This window comes from Mirounga angustirostris, unplaced genomic scaffold (assembly GCF_029215605.1).
Source record: "Mirounga angustirostris isolate CCGP_5_RB_7025 unplaced genomic scaffold, mMirAng1.0.hap1 SCAF_10, whole genome shotgun sequence".
Taxonomy (NCBI): Eukaryota; Metazoa; Chordata; class Mammalia; order Carnivora; family Phocidae; genus Mirounga; species Mirounga angustirostris.
This window is the reverse complement of record NW_026991718.1, coordinates 113,723,971-113,746,848: the sequence shown is the minus strand read 5'-3', so window position 1 is coordinate 113,746,848 and position 22,878 is coordinate 113,723,971. Positions and strand designations below refer to the sequence as shown.

The window sequence follows — 22,878 nt, the reverse complement described above, 5'->3', positions numbered from 1 at the left end:
ACTTATAAACCTTTCAGTGTTTTTCAGGGGAAAATTTTTATATTTTATGTAACATTGCCACTATTTTCAGAGGAAGGATTACCTGAATAAACCAGCCCACTATTACTGAAAAGGAAGAAGAAAGAAAATCCATTTTCGGTGTTAAAATAGGCCAAGTATAATTCCTCCTTCACTGACCTCTGACACCATCTTCTGACACTGACCCAGGCAATAATATCCCAGATAAATACCACATAGCCCAAGTCCTAGGGGATACCCTCACAAGCCACAGCCACAGCTCAACGTGTAGCTGTTATCCAATGACAACTCCACATAGTGACACACATAAATTCCACCCACCAGTACTCTGGGAGATGTCAACCCCAAACTGTATTGCTTCAACAAGCATATGTTGGACACCCACCATGTGCTAAGTGCTGGGGTTACAGCAGAAAACAAGACAGACAAAGTTTCTGCGGTCATGGAATTTACGGCCTGGTAGGGGCAATGGACAGTGGAAATGTAGCAAACAAATAATTTCAAAGAGTGAAAAGTTATATGGAGGAAATGAAAGAGAGGGCAGTGCTACTTTAGATGGGACATCTAGGAAGCCCTCTCCGAAGAGGTGGCATTTGATCTGAAACCTGAAGATTGAAAAGGAGCCCACCATGGGGGTAATGCATACCAGTCAGGAAAATATTAGGTGCAAAGGCACTGAGACAGGAGCCTTCTTGGCATGCTCAAGGAACGGCAACGAGGCCAGTTTGGCTGGAGAGGAGTGAGCGAGGGGCCAAGTGACAGGATATGAGGTTAGAGAAAGAAGCAGGGGCCAGATTATAGTCTTTCTTGTGGACTGTGGGAAGGAGTTTGGATTTGAAGAATACATGGAAGCCCTTGAGATCTCATATAATTTATGCCCTAGTAAATTTGCTAGGAGCACTGTTACCCAATCAGAACAGTCTTGTGTAAAGACTTGTGAGGCCTGGCTCCTCCCAGTGTCACCCTCCCGATTCTAGGGAGGGCGGCTCCTCTTTCAAGAAACGTCCTTTCAAGCTCTCAAGTGACATAACTCCTGCCAAGCACGAAGGAAACAGGCTACCTGGTTGGACAAATCCACGTGTGTGATTCTGACCTTCCTTAGAGCTGGTCGGGCGGAGCCCGTTGTGATTGGTTACAAACTCTCCCACTCTTCCAATCAGGCCGCTATTTGGGAGAGTGCGTGCATCTCGTTCCCCGTGTGAGACGAGGAAGCCCTTTGATCGGCTCTTCCCGTGAGAGTGACAGCAGACGCAACCTATGAGCGCAAAGACGCGCTGCTCGGTCCAGTGCGGCCTGCGGCGCCGCCGGAACCGGGGATGTCAGTGCTGGTGCTGCTTTTCGCTCCCCACCCCGCGCGCCTCTCGCACTATGGCCGTCCCGCCGCAGCTACTAGCCCTGCTCCATGCGGTCAACGAACTGTTGCGCAAGCGCCGCTACCACTCTGCTTTGGCCATGCTTAAAGGCTTCCGGAACGGGGCAGTGTGAGTGGGGCGTCGGGCTGGGCATGGGCTGAGGGGTGGGTGCGGCTGAGGTCTGAGGAGCGGATTCTGGGCGCGTTGTCCCCCTGTGTGCCCTTGAGCAGCCCTAGTGTGTTTCTAGGCCTCGGTGTCCACCATCTGCACAGTGGGCGCTGGGGATTTTGGGTTCCTTGCGCCTTCTGAGCTGCGGCTCCCATTAAGCTGTTTCTGGGTCCTCCGTGCTTTGCAACCTGGGGCACTTGCCTTGACCACCTCCCACTCCAGCCCCTGTATCCCCTCGATTGGGCCGACCCCCACCCCATCCCCCCTGCTTTGTGACCTTGGGTCTGTCTGGCTTCAACGGACCCATCTGCACAATGAGAAGTGGCCACTGGCATCTAGCAGGCCAGCGGCGCGTTGTGTGCATGCTCCCACCATTAAGCTGCCTGTGGGCTCACATCCCACATCTCACTCCCCGTCTGTATGACTCTAGCTCTAAGTCCCCATCCAGCCCAGGGGACTCCTGGGGCATAAGCCTGAGGAGTGACAACGACTGTAAAAGAAGGTGCAGATATTTGCTGGGCAAATTGATTCCACCCTGGCCATCAGATCTGCTGGAAAGGAGGTCTTGGGGTCATTTCACCTGGCTGGTAACTGCAGGGGAGCTCCCCCTCCTTTAAAACTCATGCATAACAGCTATCTTTTGTTGAGCACCTACTGTGCCAGAACTGGGGATGCAGCAGAGAACAAACTGAACAAAGACCTGTCCTCTTGGAGTTGACATGCTAGTGGCAGCATGGCATGGTGGTGAGAGTACCTCTGGACTGCCTCTGCTCGAATCTTGGTGCCACCTACCTGTGTGATCTTTTTAAAAAATATTTTATTTATGTATTTCACAGAGTGAAAGAAAGCGCAATAGCAGGGGGAGAGGCAGGAGGCAGAGAGAGCAGCAGGCTCCCCACTGAGCAGGGGAGCCCCCTGCGGGACTCGATCCTGGGACCCTGGGATCATGACCTGAGCCGAAGGCAGACGCTTAACTGACTGAGCCACCCAGGCAGCCCTACCTGTGTGATCATTAACAAGTCAATTAGCCTCTCTAACCCTCAATTTCTATAAAATGGGGATGATAATAATATTACATCATACTGGGGCACTTGGGTGGCTCAGTCGGTTAAGCAGCTGCCTTTGGCTCAGGTCATGATCCCGGGGTCCTGGGATCCAGTCCCGCATCGGGCTCCCTGCTCAGCGGGGAGCCTGCTTCTCCCTCTCCCTCTGCCTGCCGTTCCCCCTGCTTGTGCGCTTTCTCTCTCTATCAAATAAATAAGTAAAATCTTAAAAAAAATACTTATACTGTCAGAGGATTGAATCAATATATGTAAAATGCTTAGCACAGTGCATAGTATATATATAAGTGTTGGCTGGTGTTATTGTTATATTCATATGGACATCTGCCTAGATCACTCCCTCACCTTTTCAGGCTTCTGCTTAAGTGTCACCTCCTCAATAAGGTCATCCCTGAACTCCTCACCTCCTCCCATACTTAATTTTTCTCCATAGTACTTGTCACCATCTGACACTAAGTTCCCCTATGTATCCTGTTTTTATGCTTTGTCTTTCTCACTAGAAAGTGAGCTTCATGGGGACAGAAATTTTTATCTACTTTGTTCCTTGGTGTATTCCTACTACATGATACACAGTAGGCTCTCAAATATTTATTGAACAAATGAGTAAGTGTGCAAGGTAGGAATTGTGATTGTCCCCATTTTCCAAGTAGAAGACTGGCTCAGAGAGGTACACTCATTACTCATGGTCACATCACTTGGCCAATGTTGGGGCCAGGATTCAAACCCAGGGATCCCTGACCCCAGTGCCAGGCTCTTGGCTTCCATGCAAACCCAGAATCAGGTAGCATTGGTTCCTACTGGGCCTGAAGATTTTATCAGCCCCGCCTTACTGTGACTAAGGTGGGATAACATCAGTGGCCCTTTGCCAAGGTATTCTTAGGACAAAGCAGGAGTGAAAATGAGAGGTGCCCCTAATTTGTATTTTAAAAATAAGGTAACATTAGGGGTGCCTGGCTGGCTCAATCAGCAGAGCATGCAACTCTTGATCTCCAGGCTGGCTCACCCATGTTGGGTGTAGAGATTACCTAAAAATAAAATCTTAGGGGTGCCTGGGTGGCTCAGTCATTAAGCGTCTGCCTTCGGCTCAGGTCATGATCCCGGGGTCCTGGGATCGAGCCCCGCATCGGGCTCTCTGCTCGGCGGGAAGCCTGCTTCTCCCTCTGCCACTCCCCCTGCTTGTGTTCCCTCTCTCGCTCTCTCTCTGTCAAACAAATAAATAAAATCTTAAAAAAATAAATAAAATCTTAAAAAAAATTTTAGGTAACATTCAGGGGTGCCTGCGTGGCTCAGTTGGTTGAGCGTCTGCCTTTGCCTCAGGTCGTGATCCCAGTGTCCTGGGATCCAACCCCACGTCGAGCTATTTATTAATTTATAATAAATAAATTATTTATTTATTATAAATAAATAATCTTAAAAAAAAAGATGCTATGGGACATGTGGCTGGCTCAGTCGGTGGAGCATGTGACTCTTGATCTCGGGGTTCTGAGTTCAAGCCCCACAATGGGCATGAAGCCTACTTAAAAAAAATTAAAAGTTAGATGCGATGAAGTCCTGACCACTCCATTCTTCTGTCACCGAATCCCCCTCCCTGGAGGTGTTGCCTGTGCCCAGTCTCTTATGTCTCCCTCCGGAAATACTGTCTGCATATACAAGCAGATACGTATATTCTTCCCCACACCTTTTTTAAGATTTTATTTATTTATTTGACAGAGAGAGACACAGGGAGGGAGGGAACACAAGCAGGGGGAGTGGGGGAGGGAGAAGCAGGCTTCCCACCAAGCAGGGAGCCCGATGTGGGACTCGATCCCAGGACCCTGGGATCATGACCTGAGTCGAAGGCAGACGCTTAACAACTGAGCCACCCAGGCGCCCTCTTTCCCACACCTTTAAGACAAGTTTTATTTTGAAATAATTTTAGATTTATGGAAGAATTACCTCATTTTACACAATTTTACATTTTACACATCTCGCTCTACTATATCCTGCAGTGCACAAAGAGCTGCCTCAGTCTTTTACATCTGTGGAGCATTCCACTCAGTGGTGGGACCATTATTTATTCATCTGAAAGCCCCCTGTGGATGGACATGGGTTTGCTTCCAGTCTTTTGCTGTTTCTAACAAGCCTGTGATGAACAGTCACAGATACTTGTATGACAACAATACGTAGCTCCTGGTCATTGTATCAAGGAGGCCATCGAGGATTTTTAGACCTTGTAGCTTGGCGAGATCAGGACCTGGAGCTGGAGAACTTGGTGGGCCAAGAGGGAATCCAATAAAGAACAAGAAAGGAAGAGACGCTAATGTTGGTTGAACTAGAACACTTACATGTGCTATATCCTTAACTGCCAGAAGCAACTCTGAAATAGAGAATACTTTTTGCTGATGGGAGAAGGGAGGCTCAGAGAGGTTAAGCGATTTATCCAAGCTCACACAGCAAAACATGGCAGGGCTTTGGCACCAAATATTATAGGATTTCCTTTCTTCTACCCACTTGAGTATAGTTAAAGCAATGGGGGCACCTGGCTGGCTCAGTCTGTGGAGCATGCAACTTGATGTTGGGGTTCTGAGTTCGAGCTCCACATTGGGTGTGATTAAAGATAAAAATCTTTTAAAAACAAACAAAAAACAATGAAGGTGAATGTGTACATGTTCACATATTTCCCAGTTGTTCAAATGAGGAAATAAAAGGAGAGTCAGGGGAAGAGGTTTGAGTCTTTAAAAAGAGGCATTTGTGTAACATTTAAAATGTCTATTTCGGGACACCTGGCTGGCTCAGTTGGTAGCGTATGGGTCTGATCTCAGGGTTATGAGTTCAAGTCCCACCTTGGGCATGGAGCCTACTTTTAAAAAAATGTTTATTTCAATTATTTTAATTTAATTTTTTAAAAAGATTTATTTATTTTAGAGAGAGAGGGAGAGCACTGGGTGGGGAGGGGCAGAGGGAGAGGGACAGAGAGAATCTCAAGCAGACTCCCCTCTGAGTGTCCTGAGTGCGGGGCTCAATCTCACCACCCTGAGATCATGACCTGAGCCGAAATCAAGAGTTGATCATGATCAACTGAATGATCATGATCATTCAGCTGACTGAGCCACCTAAACACTCTTCAATTATTTTAATTTTAAAAGTGCTTAACCATTACAGATCATTTTGGAAATATGGAAAAGTTAAAAAAAGACAAAAGTAAATTCCCATATTCCTCCGGCTCAGGGAACGTTGCTAATAACATTGTGGCATATTTCCTTCCAGTCTTTTTTTTTTTAATCCATTTTTACAAAGCTGAGGTCCTCCTGTGTATCATAGTTGGAAAGAGGTACATTTTGAATAGGTAGAAGGAGGTACGATGTTACTCAGCAACTGTTTTAGGGAATTTGTTAACTTTAAGATAGTCCAAGCTAAAGGTAGAACCTTCCAGAAATTACCTTCCCTCACAAATAATTAAGGGCTGTTCTAGAATCAGTCAGCAATCATGTATGGAGCACATTACTATATGCCAAGTACCATGCAAGGTGCTGGGGACTCTGCAGAAAACAAATCAAACACAGTCCCTCCCTCACAAGGCCCACGGTCTAGTGGAGGAAAGAGATAATTAGAATAGAATAAATAATTGCAAGTAATCGAGTCATTAACCCAGGACTGTAAACCACTGCAGAGAAGGTTGGAGCTCCTTGGCAATGAAAATATTGCCCTAACCTCGTCTGGTGGGTAAGAAGCCTCCACAGAGGTGCTCACGGAGACTGGAAGGCTGAGGAGTCGGCTGCCACGTGAGGAGCAAGGAAGAGCAGTCCGGGCTGAGGGAACAGCCTGCCCAGAGGCAGGGGAGAAGCTGGTGGGTCAGAGGAACTAGGGGAAGGCCATGGGGCTGGAGCAGGAGAAGAGGGGCGCTGGAGGTAGGAGAAGTAAGGGGCCAAATCCTGCAGCACTTTCAAGGCTGTGGGAGGAACCTGGATTTTATGCTGAGTATTGGAAAGGTATTGGCCGCTTTTAAGAGGGGATGTGATATGATTTAAGTGTTAAAAAAGATGGGTCTGACTGCAACGGGAAGGAAGGTCAAGGTAGAACCGAGGGGGCAACTCCACACCGGTGGGGTTAGGTGGGGTCGGTGGAGGCCTTTGACACACATTGTCCCCTTTCATTGAAATTATAACCAGCCCTCTAGCCTGACGTCCCCTTTTGCTGTTAGGCAAACCGAGGCTCAGAGAAGTGAAGTAGCAAGCCTGAGGCCCCACTCCCACGAAGGTGTCAGAGCTGGAGTTTGAACCTAGATCTAACTTGGAAGCCAGCATTATCTTCCCTTCCAGGGTGAGGTTCAGATTAGGGCTGGAGGAGGGTGGGAAAAGGCGTCAGAGAGCCCAGAAAGAAACTATGAGGCAGTGATGCCGTAATAACTGTTCCCTTTCATTTCTACAGCTATGGAGCCAAAATCCGGGCCCCTCACGCGCTCGTCATGACCTTTCTCTTCCGGAGTGGCAGGTACCCATCCCCTCTGCACACCCTTCAGACTGGGGGAGAGTATGGTCAGCCCTCAGTGCCAGGACACTTGCACTAGCTTCCTAGCTAGGTCTAGCCGGCCCCCCTGCCACCACCATCTCCTCAAGTACGACTCTGATCCTGTTATTCCTGCTCAAAAACTCCCCGGGCTGCCACCGTCCTCCAAAGAAGCCCAGCTTCCTTCCGTAAAAGGCCCTCTGCAACTAGTCGTGTCGAGCCCTGGGTGATGTATGGAGCTGTTGAGTCACTGTCTTGTACACCTGAAACTAATATAACAGCATATGTTCACTATACTGGGATTAAAATAAACACAAAACCCCAAAGGCCCTCTGCTGCCTGGGCTCAGCTGCGTCCCCACACTCCTCCCTTACGTCCACCCGGGGGTGCCCGGGCGCACAGGACTCCCTGCCACGCCTCATGTCGTTCCAGCGCCGCACATTTGCTCATGCGGTAACCCCTGCCAGGAGCACCCTTTTCTCTTCACCCCACCTTTATTTCCTTCCTGGCAGCCCATACCGGTCATGTGGGGATCACTTCCTTGGGAAAACTGTCTGTGACCTCCTTCGCTCACTCAGACTGCTTGGTCTCCCTCCATCCCCCATAGCTTTCCCCTCATGGCACTTCTCAGAAACCCTCTGTGGCCTGGTTTTTAACGTAGGTAACCTCACCTGGCGCTTGTAAGAAGCACACATGGACAGCCTACTGGCCAAATCCAGCTCGCAAGAGTTTCTCTTTTTGTATTTTTATTTAGGATTGCTTTTTTTTTTAAAGATTTTATTTGTTTATTTGAGAGTGTGTGCGCACAAGTAGGGGGAGGGGCAGAGGGAGAAACAGGCTCCTTGCTGAGCATGGAGCCCGACGGAGGACTCGATCCCAGAACCCCGGGATCATGACCTGAGTTGAAGGCAGACGCTGAACTGACTGAGCCACCCCGGCGCCCCTAGAAGCATTTGTGAAGGCAAGATTAGCACCAACACTTAACTGGGAAATCCAGCTTGCTTGCATTAGAACTGGCAACACCAGAGGCACCTGGCTGGCTCAGTCAGTAGAGCATGTGACTCTTGATCTTGGGGTCATGAGTTCGAGCCCCATGTTGGGCACAGTGTGTACTTAAAAAAAAACAACAAAAAACCGGCAACACCGGGTTCATGTTCCTCTCAGGCGAGAACCAGCTGACTCCTGGCTGTCCCCACTCACCTGGCAGATTTCCACAGGTTCCAGTAGACTCACTTTCAAGGCCCTCATCTAGCCTTGAGAGCACTTGGTTGTACGATCCTTGAATTGACTTCCGGGAGTACTTGCTGCTCTTCTCCCTGTGTTCTCTCACTGCCCCCTAGTGACTTAATTTTAAAAGATAAACAGAGGGGCGCCTGGGTGGTTCAGTCGTTAAGCGTCTCCCTTTGGCTCAGGTCATGATCTCAGAGTCCTGGGATCGAGCCCCGCATCGGGCTCCTCGCTCTGCGGGAGGCCTGCTTCTCCCTCTCCCACTCCCCCTGCTTGTGTTCCCTCTCTCGCTGTGTCTATCTCTGTCAAATGAATAAATTAAAAAAAAAATCTTAAAAAAAAAAAGATAAACAGAATCCTTGCCCAACTTAAATGTGCACTTTTCTCAGGATAAAAACAAAACTGCATGTCCTCACCTCTCCTCACATTCTTTCCCCTCACATTCTCTGCTCAGGCCTTGATGGTTCCTTGCTGTTCCTTTACTCCCCACTCTCTGTCCCTCCTCTGGACCTTTGCACGTGCTGATCCCTCTGCCTGGGATGCAACCCCTCTCCCCTCTCCACCTCATTGACTCCTCATCCTTCGGATCCTAGGATCATCTCTGGTCAAGGTCAAAGTTTGACCCTTGCTTTGTGATTATGTTTCTCTCTTCCATTAGATCATATACCTTATGAAGGCAGCAAGCATTTTTTCCTCAGAATCCTATCCCCAATTCCAGTACATAGTAGGCTCTCCCTTACTCCCTCGTTCATGTCCTCACATGCTTATGCCAAAAAGTCATTTACTGAGCACCTACTATGTGCCAGGCCCTGCTCTGGGCCCTGGGGATCAACAAGCCAGGTGTAGACACCACCCTCTGGTAGCTTCCACTGGGGTGGGGTGGGAGTGAGAAGAGATTAAGCCTATTAATGTCAGCTGGTGGAAGAGCTGTGAGGGAAAAGGGGACAGGATAGTCAGGCAAGGCCTCTCTGAGGAAGTGACATGGAGTCAAGGCCTGAATCCAGTGGGGGAGCAGCCCCAAGGACATGGAAGCTAGAGGCCTGGGGCTGGCTCAGGTTTGTATGCCCAGTGGGTGAATGCCCTAGGAGCGGTTGGGCCGCCACTCATGTGGGTTCCCTGTGTTTGTTCAGCCTCCAGGAGAAGCTGCGGGCCATCCTGCAAGCCACGTACACCCACTCCCGGAACCTGGCCTACTTTGTGTTCACCTATAAGGGGCTCTGCGCCCTGCAGGCCCACGTGCAGGGCAAGACCTACCAGGTGCACTCGTTCCTGGCTGCCTTCATTGGGGGCTTGCTGGTGTTTGGAGAGAACAATAACATCAACAGCCAGGTAAAGACCTTTCCCCAGGATAGGCTCAGGGATCAGAGGCCGGGACGGGGAGGGACGTGGTCCAGGTATAGAATTAGGGGTGGAGGTCAAAGAAGATGAACTCTTTGCTCCCTTCCATGTCCGAGCGTCTGTGATCCACCGGTCCCTGTGTGACCTTGGAAAGGTCACTTTCTCTCCATTTCCTTGTCTGTAAACCAAGCAGCTTGCTGAAACTCCATGGTTCCCCAAGTCCATATGTGTGGTGTTCTCTGGAGCAAAGTTTTTTGTTGTTGTTTTTTTTCAATAGGGAACGCTTCATGAATTTCGTTCCAGTTTTAGTCTATGTGCTGCTGAAATGAGTACGATTAAAAAAGATTAGGGGCGGGGCGCCTGGGTGGCTCAGTCGTTAAGCGTCTGCCTTCGGCTCAGGTCATGGTCCCAGGGTCCTGGGATCGAGCCCCGCATCGGGCTCTCTGCTCCGCGGGAAGCCTGCTTCTCCCCCTCCCACTCTCCCTGCTTGTGTTCCTTCTCTCGCTGTATCTCTCTGTCAAATAAATAAAATCTTTAAAAAAAAAAAAAAAAAAAGATTAGGGGCACCTGGGTGGCTCAGTCGTTATGTGTCTGCCTTCGTCTCGGGTCATGATCCCGGGGTCCTGGGATGAGCCCTGCATCGGGCTCCCTGCTCGGTGGGAAGCCTGCTTCTCCCTCTCCCAGTCCCCCTGCTTGTGTTCCCTCTCTTGCTGTCTCTCTCTTGCTGTCAAATAAATAATTTTTTTTTTTTTTTAAGATTCTATTTATTTCTTTGACAGAGACACAGCGAGCCCGATGTGGGACTTGGTCCCAGGACCCTGGGATCATGACCTGAGCCAAAGGCAGATACTTAATGACTGAGCCACCCAGGCGCCCCTAGTCTGCATTTTTTTTAATGTGAAAATTAAACATGATTTTTATAATTTGAAAGTATTTAATAAATTTGAGGGAGGCAAAGGGAGGGGCTGCTGACTTTTCATGTCGCCCAAGAAGGACTTTAAAACAACAACTAGCATTTCATCTCACAAAAAAATGGGATTTTAACCCAGAAAAAGGGCAAGAGAATAAGAGATCATTCTTTGAGTGTAATAAGTTTTGTTTTATGGAAATGTTACTCCAGAGTCATTTCCTCTTTTTTTTTTAGTAAGCTTTATGTCCAACATGGGGCTCAAATTCATGACTCTGAGATCAAGAGTTGTATGTTCTACTGACCGAGCCAGCTCAGTGGGAAGCCTGCTTTTCCCTCTCCCACTCCCCCTGCTTGTGTTCCCTCTCTTGCTCTCTCTCCCTCTCTGTCAAATAATAAATAAAATCTTTGGGCGCCTGGGTGGCTCAGTTGGTTAAGCGACTGCCTTCGGCTCAGGTCATGATCCTGGAGTCCTGGGATCGAGTCCCACATCTGGCTCCCGGCTCAGCGGGGAGCCTGCTTCTCCCTCTGACCCTATCCCCTCTCATGCTGTTTCTCTCTCTCTCTCTCAAATAAATAAATAAATAAAATCTTTAAATAAATAAATGAAATCTTAAAAAAAAAACCAGACTAAGCACCCCCCTGTGTGTCTGGCACACTTCTAGGTGCTTGGGGTGCATCACAATAAAATTAGAAAATAAATTGAAAAGAAAGCTCCCATCCCCCTCCAGTTGTCAAGGCACTGTCCAGGAACACTTTTCCTGTGTCTTTTTTTTTTTTTTAAAGACTTAATTTATTTATTTGAGAGAGAGAGCATGAGCGGAGGTGCAGAAGGAGAGGGAGAAGCAGACTCCTGCTGAGCAAGGAGCCCTATGTGGGGCTTGATCCCTGAACCCTGGGATCATGACCTGAGCTGAAGGCAGACACTTTACCGACTAAGCCACCCAGGTGCCCCACTTTAACTATATCTTGTGTGGCCCTTCATAAATTATCTGTGCTTCTATCTGTACATACTGGGAGTTTTCCACCAATGAGATCACACCACACTTTTTCTTCACAGAATGATGTATTTGGGAGACCTTTCTTGTCAGTCCATCATTCTTTTTAATATCAGCAGGACTCTCCATTGGGTGGATGGACCAGCCTTGATTTCCCCAGTCTCCTCTGCATGGACACTTAGAGGGTCTCTAGCCTTTTGCCAGGACACACGCACTAGTCCACATCTTTGTTTGGACATCTTCTTAACACGTGTTAATCCATCTGAAATTTCCTTACCACGGAACTGTGGAATCTATAGATATGAGCATTTTGAGTTTTGAGAAAGTTTCCCTAGCTTTGCTTTTTTTGTTAGAAATGTCACTGGTGGGCGCCTGGGTGGCTCAGTTGGTTAAGCGACTGCCTTCGGCTCAGGTCATGATCCTGGAGTCTCAGGATCAAGTCCCGCATCGGGCTTCCTGCTCAGCAGGGAGTCTGCTTCTCCTTCTGACCCTCCCCCCTCTCATGTGCTCTCTCTTTCTCATTCTCTCTCTCAAATAAATAAATAAAATCTTTAAAAAAAAAAAAAGAAGAAATGTCACTGGTCTATGAACTTCCAAGGAATCATGGTCACACCATCTCCTTCCCCCTCCCTTCCTTTCCCTGACCCCTGGCAACAACTACTCTGACCTCCATTTCTAAAATTTTGTCATTTCAAAAACGTTATATAAGTTAGAGTCATTGCAGTATGTAACCTTTGGGGATTGGCTTTTTTATTGTTATGTTAATCACCATACATTACATCATTAGTTCTTGATGTAGTGTTCCATGATTCATTGTTTGTGCATAACACCTAGTGCTCCCTGCAGAACGTGCCCTCTTTAATACCCATCATCAGGCTAACCCATCCTCCCACCCCCCTACCCTCTAGAACCCTTAGTTTGTTTTTCAGAGTCCACCGTCTCTCATGGTTCGTCTCCCCCTCCGATTTTAGGGATTGGCTTTTTGCACGCAGCATAATTCCCTGGAGATTCATCCAAGTTGTGTGTGTATCGATAGTTCATTCCAGGGCATGGACGCCCCACACTTTGTTTAAACATTCACCCATTGAAGGACATCTGGGTTGTTTCTAGTTCTTGGCTATTAGAAATACAGCTAAGAATATTCTTGTACAAGTTTTTGGTGACCGTAGGTTTTCATTACTCTGGAATAAATGCCCAAGAGTCCAATTGCTGGGTCATATGATACATGGCATGTTTAATTTTTTTTTTTAAGATTTTATTTATTTATTTGACAGAGAGAGAGAGCGAGAGAGGGAACACAAGCAGGGGGAGTGGGAAAGGGAGAAGCAGGCTTCCCGCTGAGCAGGGAGCCCAATGCGGGGCTCGATCCCAGGACCCTGAGATCATGACCTGAGCCGAAGGCAGTCGCTTAACCGACTGAGCCACCCAGGCGCCCTGCATGTTTTATTTTTCTAAAGATTTTTATTTTAAAGTAATCTCTATAGCCAATGTGAGGCTCAAACTCAGAACCCCAAGATCAAGAGTCACACGCTCCACCTACTGAGCCAGCCAGCTGCCCCGTGCATGTTTATTTATTTTTTAAAGATTTTATTTATTTATTCATTTGAGAGAGAAAGAGCTCAAGGAAAGCACAAATGGGGAGAGGGGCAGAGGGAGAGGTAGAGGGAGAGAATCTCAAGCAGACTCCACGCTGAGCACGGAGACCCACGCAGGGCTCGATCTCAAGACCCCGAGATCATGACCTGAGCCGAAACCAAGAGTTGGATGCTTAACTGACTGAGCCAGCCAGGCACCCCCATGCATGTTTAATTTTTTGAGAAACTGCCAGTCTATTTTCCAGAGTGACTGTACTATTGTACATTCCCATCAGGAATATACAAATGATCCATTTTCTCTACATCCTAGCCAGCATTTGGTATATCACATTTTTAATTTTAGCCATTTGGATAGGTGTGTAGTGCTTCTCATTTTGGTTTTAATTTGCATTTCCCTAAAGGCTAATGATGTTGAACATCTTTACATGTGCTTATTCTCCATCTGTAGAACCAGTTCAGTGAAACATCTGTTCCCATCTTTTGCTTATTTTCTGATTGGATTGCTTCTTTTTTTACCATTGAATTTTGAGAGTTTTTTTTTTTAAATATATTCCAGGTACGAGTTTTTGTCAGATGTGTGTTTGTAAATATTTTCTCCCAGCTGTAGCTTTTCTCTTCAGCCTCTTTGTATGGGCTTTTGCAACCTAACAATTTTAAATTTTGATGAGATCCAATTTACCAATTTTTTATTTTTGTGTGGGTTGTGTTTTTGGTGTCAGGTTACCTTTCAGTTTTGAACCATGTAAATATATTCATTTTCTAAAAATCGTAATGAACAAGAATGATAAATTACAGAAATGAAATGAATAGCAACATTAAAATGCCTACTACAGGGGCGCCTGGGTGGCTCAGTCTGTTAAAGTATCTGACTCTTGATTTCAGCTCAGGTCATGATCTCAGGATCTTAAGACTGAGCCCTGTGTCACACTCTGCGCTGAGCGTGGAGCCTGCTTAAGATTCTCTCTCTGCCTCTCCCCCTCCCTTCTCTCTCTTTCTCTCAAATAAATCTTTAAAATACCTACTACATATCATTTGGATCATCAAATCACTTCAAATCATCTTGCACACTAGCTTTTGAAAAACACTGATCTGGGCGCTTCTGGCTGGCTCAGTTGGAAGAGCATGGGACTCCTGAACTTGGGGTCGTGGGTTCAAGCCCCACATGGGGTGTAGAGATTACTAAAATAAATAAACTTTTTAAAAAAAGATTTTATTTATTTATTTGAGAGAGAGAGAGAACAAGCGGGGAGGAGAGAGAGAAGCAGACTCCCCACTGCAGAGAGCCCAATGTGGGACTTGATCCCAAGGCTCTGGGATCACGACCTGAGCCGAAGGCAGACACTTAACCAGCTGAGCCACCCAGGCACCCCTAAAATAAACAAACTTAAAAAAACGAAAGAAAAACTCTGATCCTGTGTGCAGTAGTGCCCAGGATGTGGGGTTGGGCCGAAGGTTCCCAGCGGCTGTGCCCTCGCGTAATCCCCTGTTATTTCCCTCCCTGCAGATCAACATGTACCTGCTCTCCCGCCTCCTGTTTGCCCTGTGCCGCCTGGGCGTGGAGAAGGGCTACATTCCCGAGCCCAGGTGGGACCCATTCCCCCTGTTCACCGGGCTGGTGTGGGGGCTGGTGCTGTGGCTTTTTGAGTACCACCGGCCCACTCTGCAGCCGTCCCTGCAGTCCTCCATGACCTATCTGTACCAGGACAGCAATGTCTGGCATGACATCTCAGACTTCCTCCTCTACAACAAGAGCCTCCCCTCGAAGTAACACGGCCCCAAGGTGCTGATGGGGGCTTCCATAGCCGAGATTGTCTCCATCGGTGAATCACCCCCAAAGGATCCTGCCTTCTCAAGATCATGGTTCTCAGACTCCAACTTTTACTGCCCCAGGGTTCCATTTGCCGAAGCAAAAGCACTGATTTCCAAGTCCATTAGGTCCTCTGCAATGGCGGAACGAGTGGTGAATTGGGCTGCGGGGCCTCGGACGTGATTCCGGCTGTGCTGCTGGCTACTGTGAGACCAGGGAAAGGCACCCCCCACCGGCCCCGGACGTCAGGGGCCACCGAGCTCAGAGGAGGGCCCCGAAGTCTCTTTCTGGTGGGTTATGGTCTTTGACCATTCTATGTAACAGGATTGCTTGCTGGGGGGCAGTGGGTTGCAAATATGTTTTTAGAAAAAATTAAATTCCTGGGCTCAGGTGTTGCTCTAGTGGAGAAGCTCTAGAATTCCACTGTCCAATAGAAGCACAATGTGATCTGTATATGTAATTGAAATTTGTCTTAGTAGCCACATGAAAAAAGGTAGAAGCAGGTGAGATTAATCTTAGTTCCAGATTTTAACCTGGTATTTCTAAAATATTATCATTTTAACATGTAAAAATGAATATAAAAATTAATGAGATATTTTATATTCTTTGTTCTTGTACTAGGTCATCAGAATCAGGTATGTAGTGTCTCCTTACAGCGTGTCTCAGTGGGGACCAGCCATATTTCCAGTGCTCAGTAGCCACATGTGGCTAGTGGCTACCATATTGGATAACACAGATATGGAACACTTCTATCCTTGCAGAAAATTCTAGTGGACAGTGCAGATATAGAGCTAGGGGACATGGGTTTAAGTCCCCACTCCACCACTGTGTAACCTTGGGGAAGGTTCTTAACCTCTCAGAGCCTCAGTTTCTTGTAAAATGAGGATAATCATAATACACACCCAGTGTCCACATTGGATTTGTATAACTACAAGAGCTGCTATTACTACTAATTACTTCCATTTAGTGAGCTCCTACTTCCTCCCAAGTGCTTTGCACGTATTATTTTTAACCCATACAATGACCTTGCAGGTGTGTATTTTGATCCTCATTTTGCAGATGTGGACACTGAGGATCAGAGGGGGGAAGTCATTTGCCCAAGATAATACAACCAGTATGATAGCCAAATCAGGGTTTGAACCCAGAGCTGTCTGAGTTCAATACCCTTTTTTTTTTTTTTTTCAGTGCCTTATGTTAAATTTAGAAACCTAAGCTATGCTATGCAAATGTTAACTAGTCTAGGATGGGCTCCAGGATGGGGTGCAAATTCAAATGCCCAGAGGGGTCTGGCAAGGGGCATAAGTGAAAATGTTGTGCACTCGGGAGTGATGGTAACCTGGGGCCCCGGAGACTCATGTGCCAGTCCGATTTTTAAAATCACTGTGTTGGACAAATCAAACCAGGTCTCCAGGAAGATGTGGTCCATGGCCCATGAATTTGAGACCCTTGGTCTAGTAGGAATACTTCAGTCCCTTTTTAGAAATTACTAGTAGACATGCGTCACTGGTGATCTTATTAAAATGCAGATTCTGACTCAGCGAGTTTGGGGTGGGGCCAGAGGTTCTGCCTTGCTCTCAGGCTTCCAGGAACTGCTGTGGGTGCTGCTGGTCTGACCCGTACCTTGAGTAACAAGGTAGTAGGGAATGATGTGCAGCCAACCATAATCTCTTGTTACAAATGAAGAAGCCAAGTCACAGAGCTGTTAGGTAATCATGGTGGGATTAGGCCTGATTCTAACAGCAGTGTTCTCAGCTATGAAGTTGACCTGCACACTTGGAGAAGGTGATCTGGAAGGTCCCTGAATTCACTGTGTGGAGGCTGAATGAGATCCCAAGGTTATGAGGAGGAAGGGGGTGGCCATCAGCAAGCAGATGCTGGGGGTGCTCCACCCAGTCCCCGCTAACTTCGTGCTTCACTGCACACCAGCCAACTCTCCAACTGCCACCCCTGTGTCTTTCTGCCTGAGGGCTCTTGCTTGCCCCTGGCACCTGCTCTGCCACCCACAGCAGGTCTGGAGGAGTAACACATCTGATAACTCCCAGGCGCATGCTCCACACTGGCTCCTGGAGTTCCCTAGCAGGACTGAACTGACCCACAATAGTCACTTGCTTGATAACTCTTCCCCCACCCTTCCCTGTCTCCTTCATCCTTAACATGGGATCACTTCCCAAATAGACCACTTGCACTGAAATCCTTGTCTTGGGGTCTGCTATTGAGGAAAACCCAAACTAAAATTGGCCTCTGGTGCAGCAAGCTGAGAGTCAGTGGAGGTTATGGACATAGACTTTGGAGCAAGAGTGCCTGGGCTCAGCCCTGTTTGCTCAGGCAAGTGACTTAACCGTTCTGTACCTCTGTTTCTTCATCTATGAGCTAGGCATGCTAATTATCACTCACCTCACAGCATGGTCTGGAGGATTAGACAATATGACGAGTATAAAGTAAGCACTCAGTAAATGTTTGCTGTTCTTTCTAATATAGCAACCAGACGTAGGAGGAAGTGTGGTCCTAAGAACTGAGTAGCCCCCTGCTTTTAGCCTCTCCTGCCCCCCAGCTGAAGGTACAGTCTTGGCGCTCTGCCTGCCCAGCATCCCCCCACTGCTGCGGGGGGCTGGCCGGCTGCGCCACCGACTGTCTCTGCTCTCTAAGAATAGGTTTCCCTCACAGATGGCATCTCTCTGGATCCTGCCAGAGCATCTGGTGCCTCCAACTGCTCACTCCAGGGAGCAAGGCTGTGTGGTCCTTGCTGAGAAGCAGAGCCCTGGCTTCCAGCAGACCTGGGAGGAGTCCCCACTTGCTCCCCTCCTAGCTGAGCTTCCATTTCCTAAGATCTGTAAAACTGGCATTGCCCAAGGGCCTTTGGCACACAGTAGGCACTCTATAAATGCTAGTTCCTGAAATTGTACAATGGTTTACATGTTTATTAAGCACCTGCCACATTCCTATGAAGTCTTCTGACATGCAAGACTATAAAAAATAATTTTTCATCAGTAGCCCATGCTCATAGTACAGAACTTACATGGTACAAAAGGTGTATCACAAAGAAAAGTCAGGCTCTCTCCTACACCCAAGCTCCACCCCCAAACTCCCCCCTTTTGCCAAGAGCATTCACTGTTAGCACTTTCTAGTGTAGCCTGAGATATTCTGTGCACAGCCACCTGTCTTTGTTTTATGAGAAACTGTTTTAGAAGGTTTTATTTTACTTTTTTTTTCCTTAAGTAGGCTCCATGTTCAGCATAGAGCCCAGCAAGGGCTTGAACTCACAACCCTGAGATCAAGACCTGAGCTGAGGTCAAGAGTCGGATGCTTAACCGACTGAGCCACCCATGTGCCCTTAAATATTTGATTTCTTTTTTTTTAAGATTTATTTATTTATTTTAGAGAGAAAGAGCACAAGTGGAGGAGGGGCAGAGAGAGAGGGAGAGAGAGAATCTCAAGCAGACTCCCCGCTGCCTATAGAGCCCGACATGGGGCTCGATCCCAGGACCCTGAGATCATGACCCTAGCTGAAATCAAGAGCTGGGCGCCTAACCAATTGCACCACCCCGGGGCCCCTAAAGATTTTATTTTTAAGTAATCTCTACACTCCATGTGGGGCTCAACCTCATAACCCCCAGATCAAGAGTCGCACGCTCTACCGACTGAGCCGGCCAGACGCTCCTGTCTTCTGAGAAACTTTCGCATCACATTGTCATCTCCACAAGTCTTTGACATTTCTTCCTCGCCCTCTGCATGTTTAGTTTTTCTTTGATCCAGAATGTAATATGAAAGGGAGTCCTTTCTTTTAGCTGGTTCCCACCCCAACTCCACTCCCTGACTTGTCAAATATCTCAGGCAGGTTCTTACTGTGATCAGCGTCTGAGATGAACCGCCCTAGACATCCAGAGCCTTACGGTCGATGACACCAGACGTTCAGGCCCACGGAGCTCCGAGTGAAATGGAGAGGACAAAACTGAGGTTAATTTGGGGCCCTTCTGCTGCTCTGCTCCCAAATTAGAGATCATTCAGTGAGCCCATGTGAGAGCAATGATTCACAGGCGGAGACACCAAGAAACCCTCCCAACGCTCCCTGCTCCCGCCTTTCACATCGCAGGCCCCAGAAAGAATGCTGGGGATGGCATTGCTTTCTCCATTGTCCGCTTGCTTCGAGAATCGGGCTTTGAACCTGACGCCCTCCTAAACCAGAACACTGTGCGGGGCTCCACCTCCCAGAGCAAACCTGTGTCGCCGCAATCTGGGACTTCAGGTGGCTTGCTTTCTTTAACGAATTAGGGGGTATTTATAAAAAGAAACATTATTTTTTCCCCCTCCCCTTGTCATATTCCAGATGGATAGGGAGAGAGTTTGTCTTACTTCAGCCCTGAAGAGTATTTTGGGTGAGAGGGGGTTTCATTTTAACCAGAGGGTCTCCTGCATGACTCGCTCTTGTGAGCTGCAGGCCGCCTGGGCAGCTGGAGGACAGAGGGGAAGCTGGGCTCTCCTCTGAGGACGGCTTTTAGAGAGGGCTTCCTAACAGAGGGCTCCCGCCGGGTCTCTGCGCCCGGAACTCTGTTGATGTCACGATTTCACAAACAAGACAGGAAATGAGGCAAAATGGAAACCTAGGTCATGGGGTCTCTGTGGGAAACCTCATTCCCATTGCTTTTCCAGGCTTCTTCAGACTCTCCTCATGGGCTAGATGTCCGCTGAGAGAAGGACCAGGGCCCGACCACATCAGCTCTTTTAAGACTCCTTTTTGGGGGTCTTTTTAGTCTGTGTCCTGAACCCCTTTGGCATCTGGTGAAGCCTGTGAACCCGTCTCAGAATGCTGTTTTTAAAACTCATTAAATGGGGCGTCTGGGTGGTTCAGTCGGTTAGGCGTCTGCCTTCGGCTCAGGTCATGATCCCGGGGTCCTGGGATCGAGCTCCGCATCGGGCTCCCTGCTCCGCGGGAAGCCTGCTTCTCCCTCTCCCATTCCCCCTGCTTGTGTTCCCTCTCTCGCAATGTCTCTTGTCAAATAAATAAAATCTTAAAAAAAAAACCCCAAAGACCTCATTAAGGGGGCGCCTGGGTGGCTCAGTTGGTCAAGCCTCTGACTCTTAATCTCAGCGCAGGTCTGAAGGTCATGAGATCAAGCCCCTGACTCTTGGGCGTGGAACCTGCTAAAGATTCTCTCTCCTCTTGCCCCTCCCCCTCCCCCACTGCTCATGCGTGCGTGATCTCTCTCTCTCTCTCTCTAAATAAATACATAGGATTGCAAAAGACAAGAATTATATTGACTTGAGATAATTATCAAAACATTTTTAAATTTGTAATTTAGTAATATATGCCTTTTTTTTTTAAACACACTAAATAAACAGTGGCCAATCTAGAAGTGTCATGATTTCACAGGTGCCTTAGGCATAAACAATACCTCAAGACCCTGCAGCAGCTGTGACAGGTCATGGAAGTAGCTGTGGTTTCTGTTGCCAATGAAGGCCCGGTGCTGCTAATAGGCCTCCTGTCTGTGGCCTGCCTGAAATGCAAGATGTTCTGCAGTCAGAGGCTGGTGAATATACAGATGGAATTTTGTTTCTGTCCAAGTTCCTGGAACTTGGGTTCATGGATCAGATTCAGAACTTTTGCTTGAGAGTGACCTTCCCAGCCTGACCACATGGCAGGTGTCATTGTTTACCAAGCCCTGAGCACAGGAATAAGAAAAATACAGGCTGATGTTGGCTGAGTCCTTACTAAGTACCAAGTACCCGGTGATATTGGACACTAGGACTCGGTAATGAAAGGGCCAGCTCCTGCCCACGGGAGGCTTATAGTCTAGGGAGGGAAGGCTGACACGTGAATACACAAATACGATCGTTTTGGAGAGCCGTGGGTGCTAGAAGTCAGCAGTACAGGGCAGTGTAATAGAATGACTTGGAAGGGGAGAACAGGAGGGGTCTATTTTCCAGGGAAGGCCTGTCTGAGACCCATGATGAGGAGAGAGCCATGCAAAGATACAGAGGAAGGGTGTTCCCGGCACAGGATCTGCAAAGGGCACAGAAGAGGGAACCAGCGGAAAGCATTCCCGGGCCTGGCAGGAGGCCCGTGTGGCTGGGACAGAGTGCAGGGTGGGGGTGCGCCCGAGCGCTGGAGCGCTGGAGTTGGAGGCTGAGAAGCTGGCTGGGCCTATCAGGCGGGCCTGGGGGCCACACTAAGTGGTTTGGGTTTTCTTCTAAGTGTTGTGGGCAGCCTTTGGCAGGTTTAAGCAGGGGAGTGATGTGATGTGATTTACATTTTGGAAAGATTCTTCTCGCTACAAGTGGAGAAGAATGTAGGCAGCCGGGCTGGAGTAAGGATCCAGTGAGGAAGCCACACCGGGGTCTGGGTGAGAGACCGTGACGGTCTGGATCAGGGTGGGCCTGTGAGGTGGAGAGAAGTGGGCACATATGGGGTGTAATGTGGAGAGACTATGTGGCCCGGGGCTGTGGGGAGTGAGGAAGAGGGGTGTAGTGAATGACCCCCATGTTCCCCCTCCTTAGGCCTTGCCCCACCACCTGAGAAAGGAAGCCCTGACCTTGCTCCCCGCCCCGCCCCCATCTCTTCAGCCCCCTACAGCCCTGGGGCCCCTGGCATGCGGGCTTCCCAGCTGGTCCCAATTGTTGTTACTCCCCAGGGAGTCATGGGAACACACTCCCCCTGACCCCTCCAGCCCCCTCTTCCCAGACAGGGCCAGGCCCTAACAATGCCCCCTCAGCCAGCCAGTGGCCTGGACACAATGCCCCTGATTCGGTTCATTGCCAGCTCCAGGAGGCCTGCTGGGTTTCCTGGCCTGTTTGGCATATATATAACTCTGGCTTCCAGCAGGGATTTTTTTTTGTTGTTAAAAAAAAAAGTCCCTGGCTCCTCCTCTCTGAATATCTTAATATATTATAAAAAGCCATTCCCTTCCTATCCTGAGGCCTCCCTCCCTCCCCTCCCTTAACTGCATTTGCCATGTGCCTGTCAACCCCGGGGACCAAATGCAGGTCAGCAGGTGTCAGCGAGAAAAAGGAAGAAAAGCTGCTTGCTCTGCCATGGCCAACCTCGAATGTGCTGGTGATGCTGAAGATCATGAGAATAATCTGAGGGCTTGTGACATGGCAGGCACCGTGCCCAGCGCGTTTTGTACACTAGATCTCATTACTTCTAAGGTGCCATCAAAGATGAGCTATGACATTATTAGGAGCCCCTAAAAGAAAAGAGCTACCAACTACGATTTAGGACATGCCGTTGATTGTATGATGCACCTCAACTTCAGAGATATTAAAATATGGGGGGGAATCTTAGAATCTATGGAATATGGGATCACCTCATCTATTATACTTCATTGCCCTCTCAACATATTTTTCTCCTTATCTTTGTGCCTACCTGTGCCTACTGGGGTGGGGGTGGGGAGTGCAGGGATTGCTTTGTGAAAATTCTATTCTGCAGCCTCTCTCGAACAGTTTCCTTTGCCTCCTTGCCGCCTCAAGAGGAGATGAAAGCAAGCTGCTTCAGTGATTCCTCTTTGATTCCTAACAGCAGCTGACATTTACTGAGCACTCTCTATGTGCCTGCTACTGTCCTAAGCACTTTAATGTCCCAGCCACCCTATCCGGTAAACACTATTTTTTACCATTCTCCTTTTACAGATGACAGTTTAGAGCCCCTCTGCTCTAAGGGTGCTTTGCTGGCTCTGCAGCCCTGTTCCAGGCAAGCACGGCTACTCTGTCTGGTTTTCCTCCTCTCCCTGGAAAAGCAGAAACAGTTCTCAGAGGTTGGGGGTGATGCAGAGAAGGGAAGTGGCACTGGGTGAGCCTTGGAGAAAGGAGAGGCCCCCAGACCATGAGTTCAGTGGGTAACGGGGTTTGGGGGAAGGGAGGATGGCTTATCGACCTGAGACCTATCCACTTAGGCCATACCCTGGACCCTCTGGCCCACACACTACTGA

At 48.4% G+C, this 22,878-nt stretch overlaps 1 protein-coding gene across 3 annotated transcripts; it reads left to right on the top strand.

Annotated features, from left to right (window-relative positions):
- Positions 1 to 1,290: 1,290 nt before the first annotated feature.
- On the top strand, positions 1,291 to 19,416 carry PXMP4 (peroxisomal membrane protein 4). 3 transcript variants are annotated; one of them, XR_006792675.3, is made up of 5 exons: positions 1,291 to 1,499; positions 7,007 to 7,069; positions 9,442 to 9,640; positions 14,654 to 15,246; positions 18,792 to 19,416. XR_006792675.3 is itself a non-coding variant. In XM_045885612.3 (4 exons), the coding sequence occupies exons 1-4, from the start codon at positions 1,387 to 1,389 to the stop codon at positions 14,915 to 14,917; spliced, it is 639 nt and encodes a 212-aa protein (XP_045741568.1). In that variant the 5' UTR covers positions 1,291 to 1,386; the 3' UTR covers positions 14,918 to 19,416. The 3 variants fall into 3 exon arrangements, 1 of the variants encoding a protein (XP_045741568.1); XR_006792673.3 differs by having other exon boundaries at positions 18,788 to 19,416; XM_045885612.3 differs by having other exon boundaries at positions 14,654 to 19,416.
- The last annotated feature ends 3,462 nt before the right edge of the window (positions 19,417 to 22,878 follow it).

Excerpts from the sequence above, each read along its gene's own strand:
- PXMP4 (XM_045885612.3), top strand. The coding sequence starts at position 1,387 with ATGGCCGTCCCGCCGCAGCTACTAGCCCTGCTCCATGCGGTCAACGAA. Across the intron at positions 7,070-9,441 it reads TTTCTCTTCCGGAGTGGCAG|CCTCCAGGAGAAGCTGCGGG; the intron begins GTACCCATCCCC and ends GTGTTTGTTCAG. Across the intron at positions 9,641-14,653 it reads ACAATAACATCAACAGCCAG|ATCAACATGTACCTGCTCTC; the intron begins GTAAAGACCTTT and ends CCCTCCCTGCAG.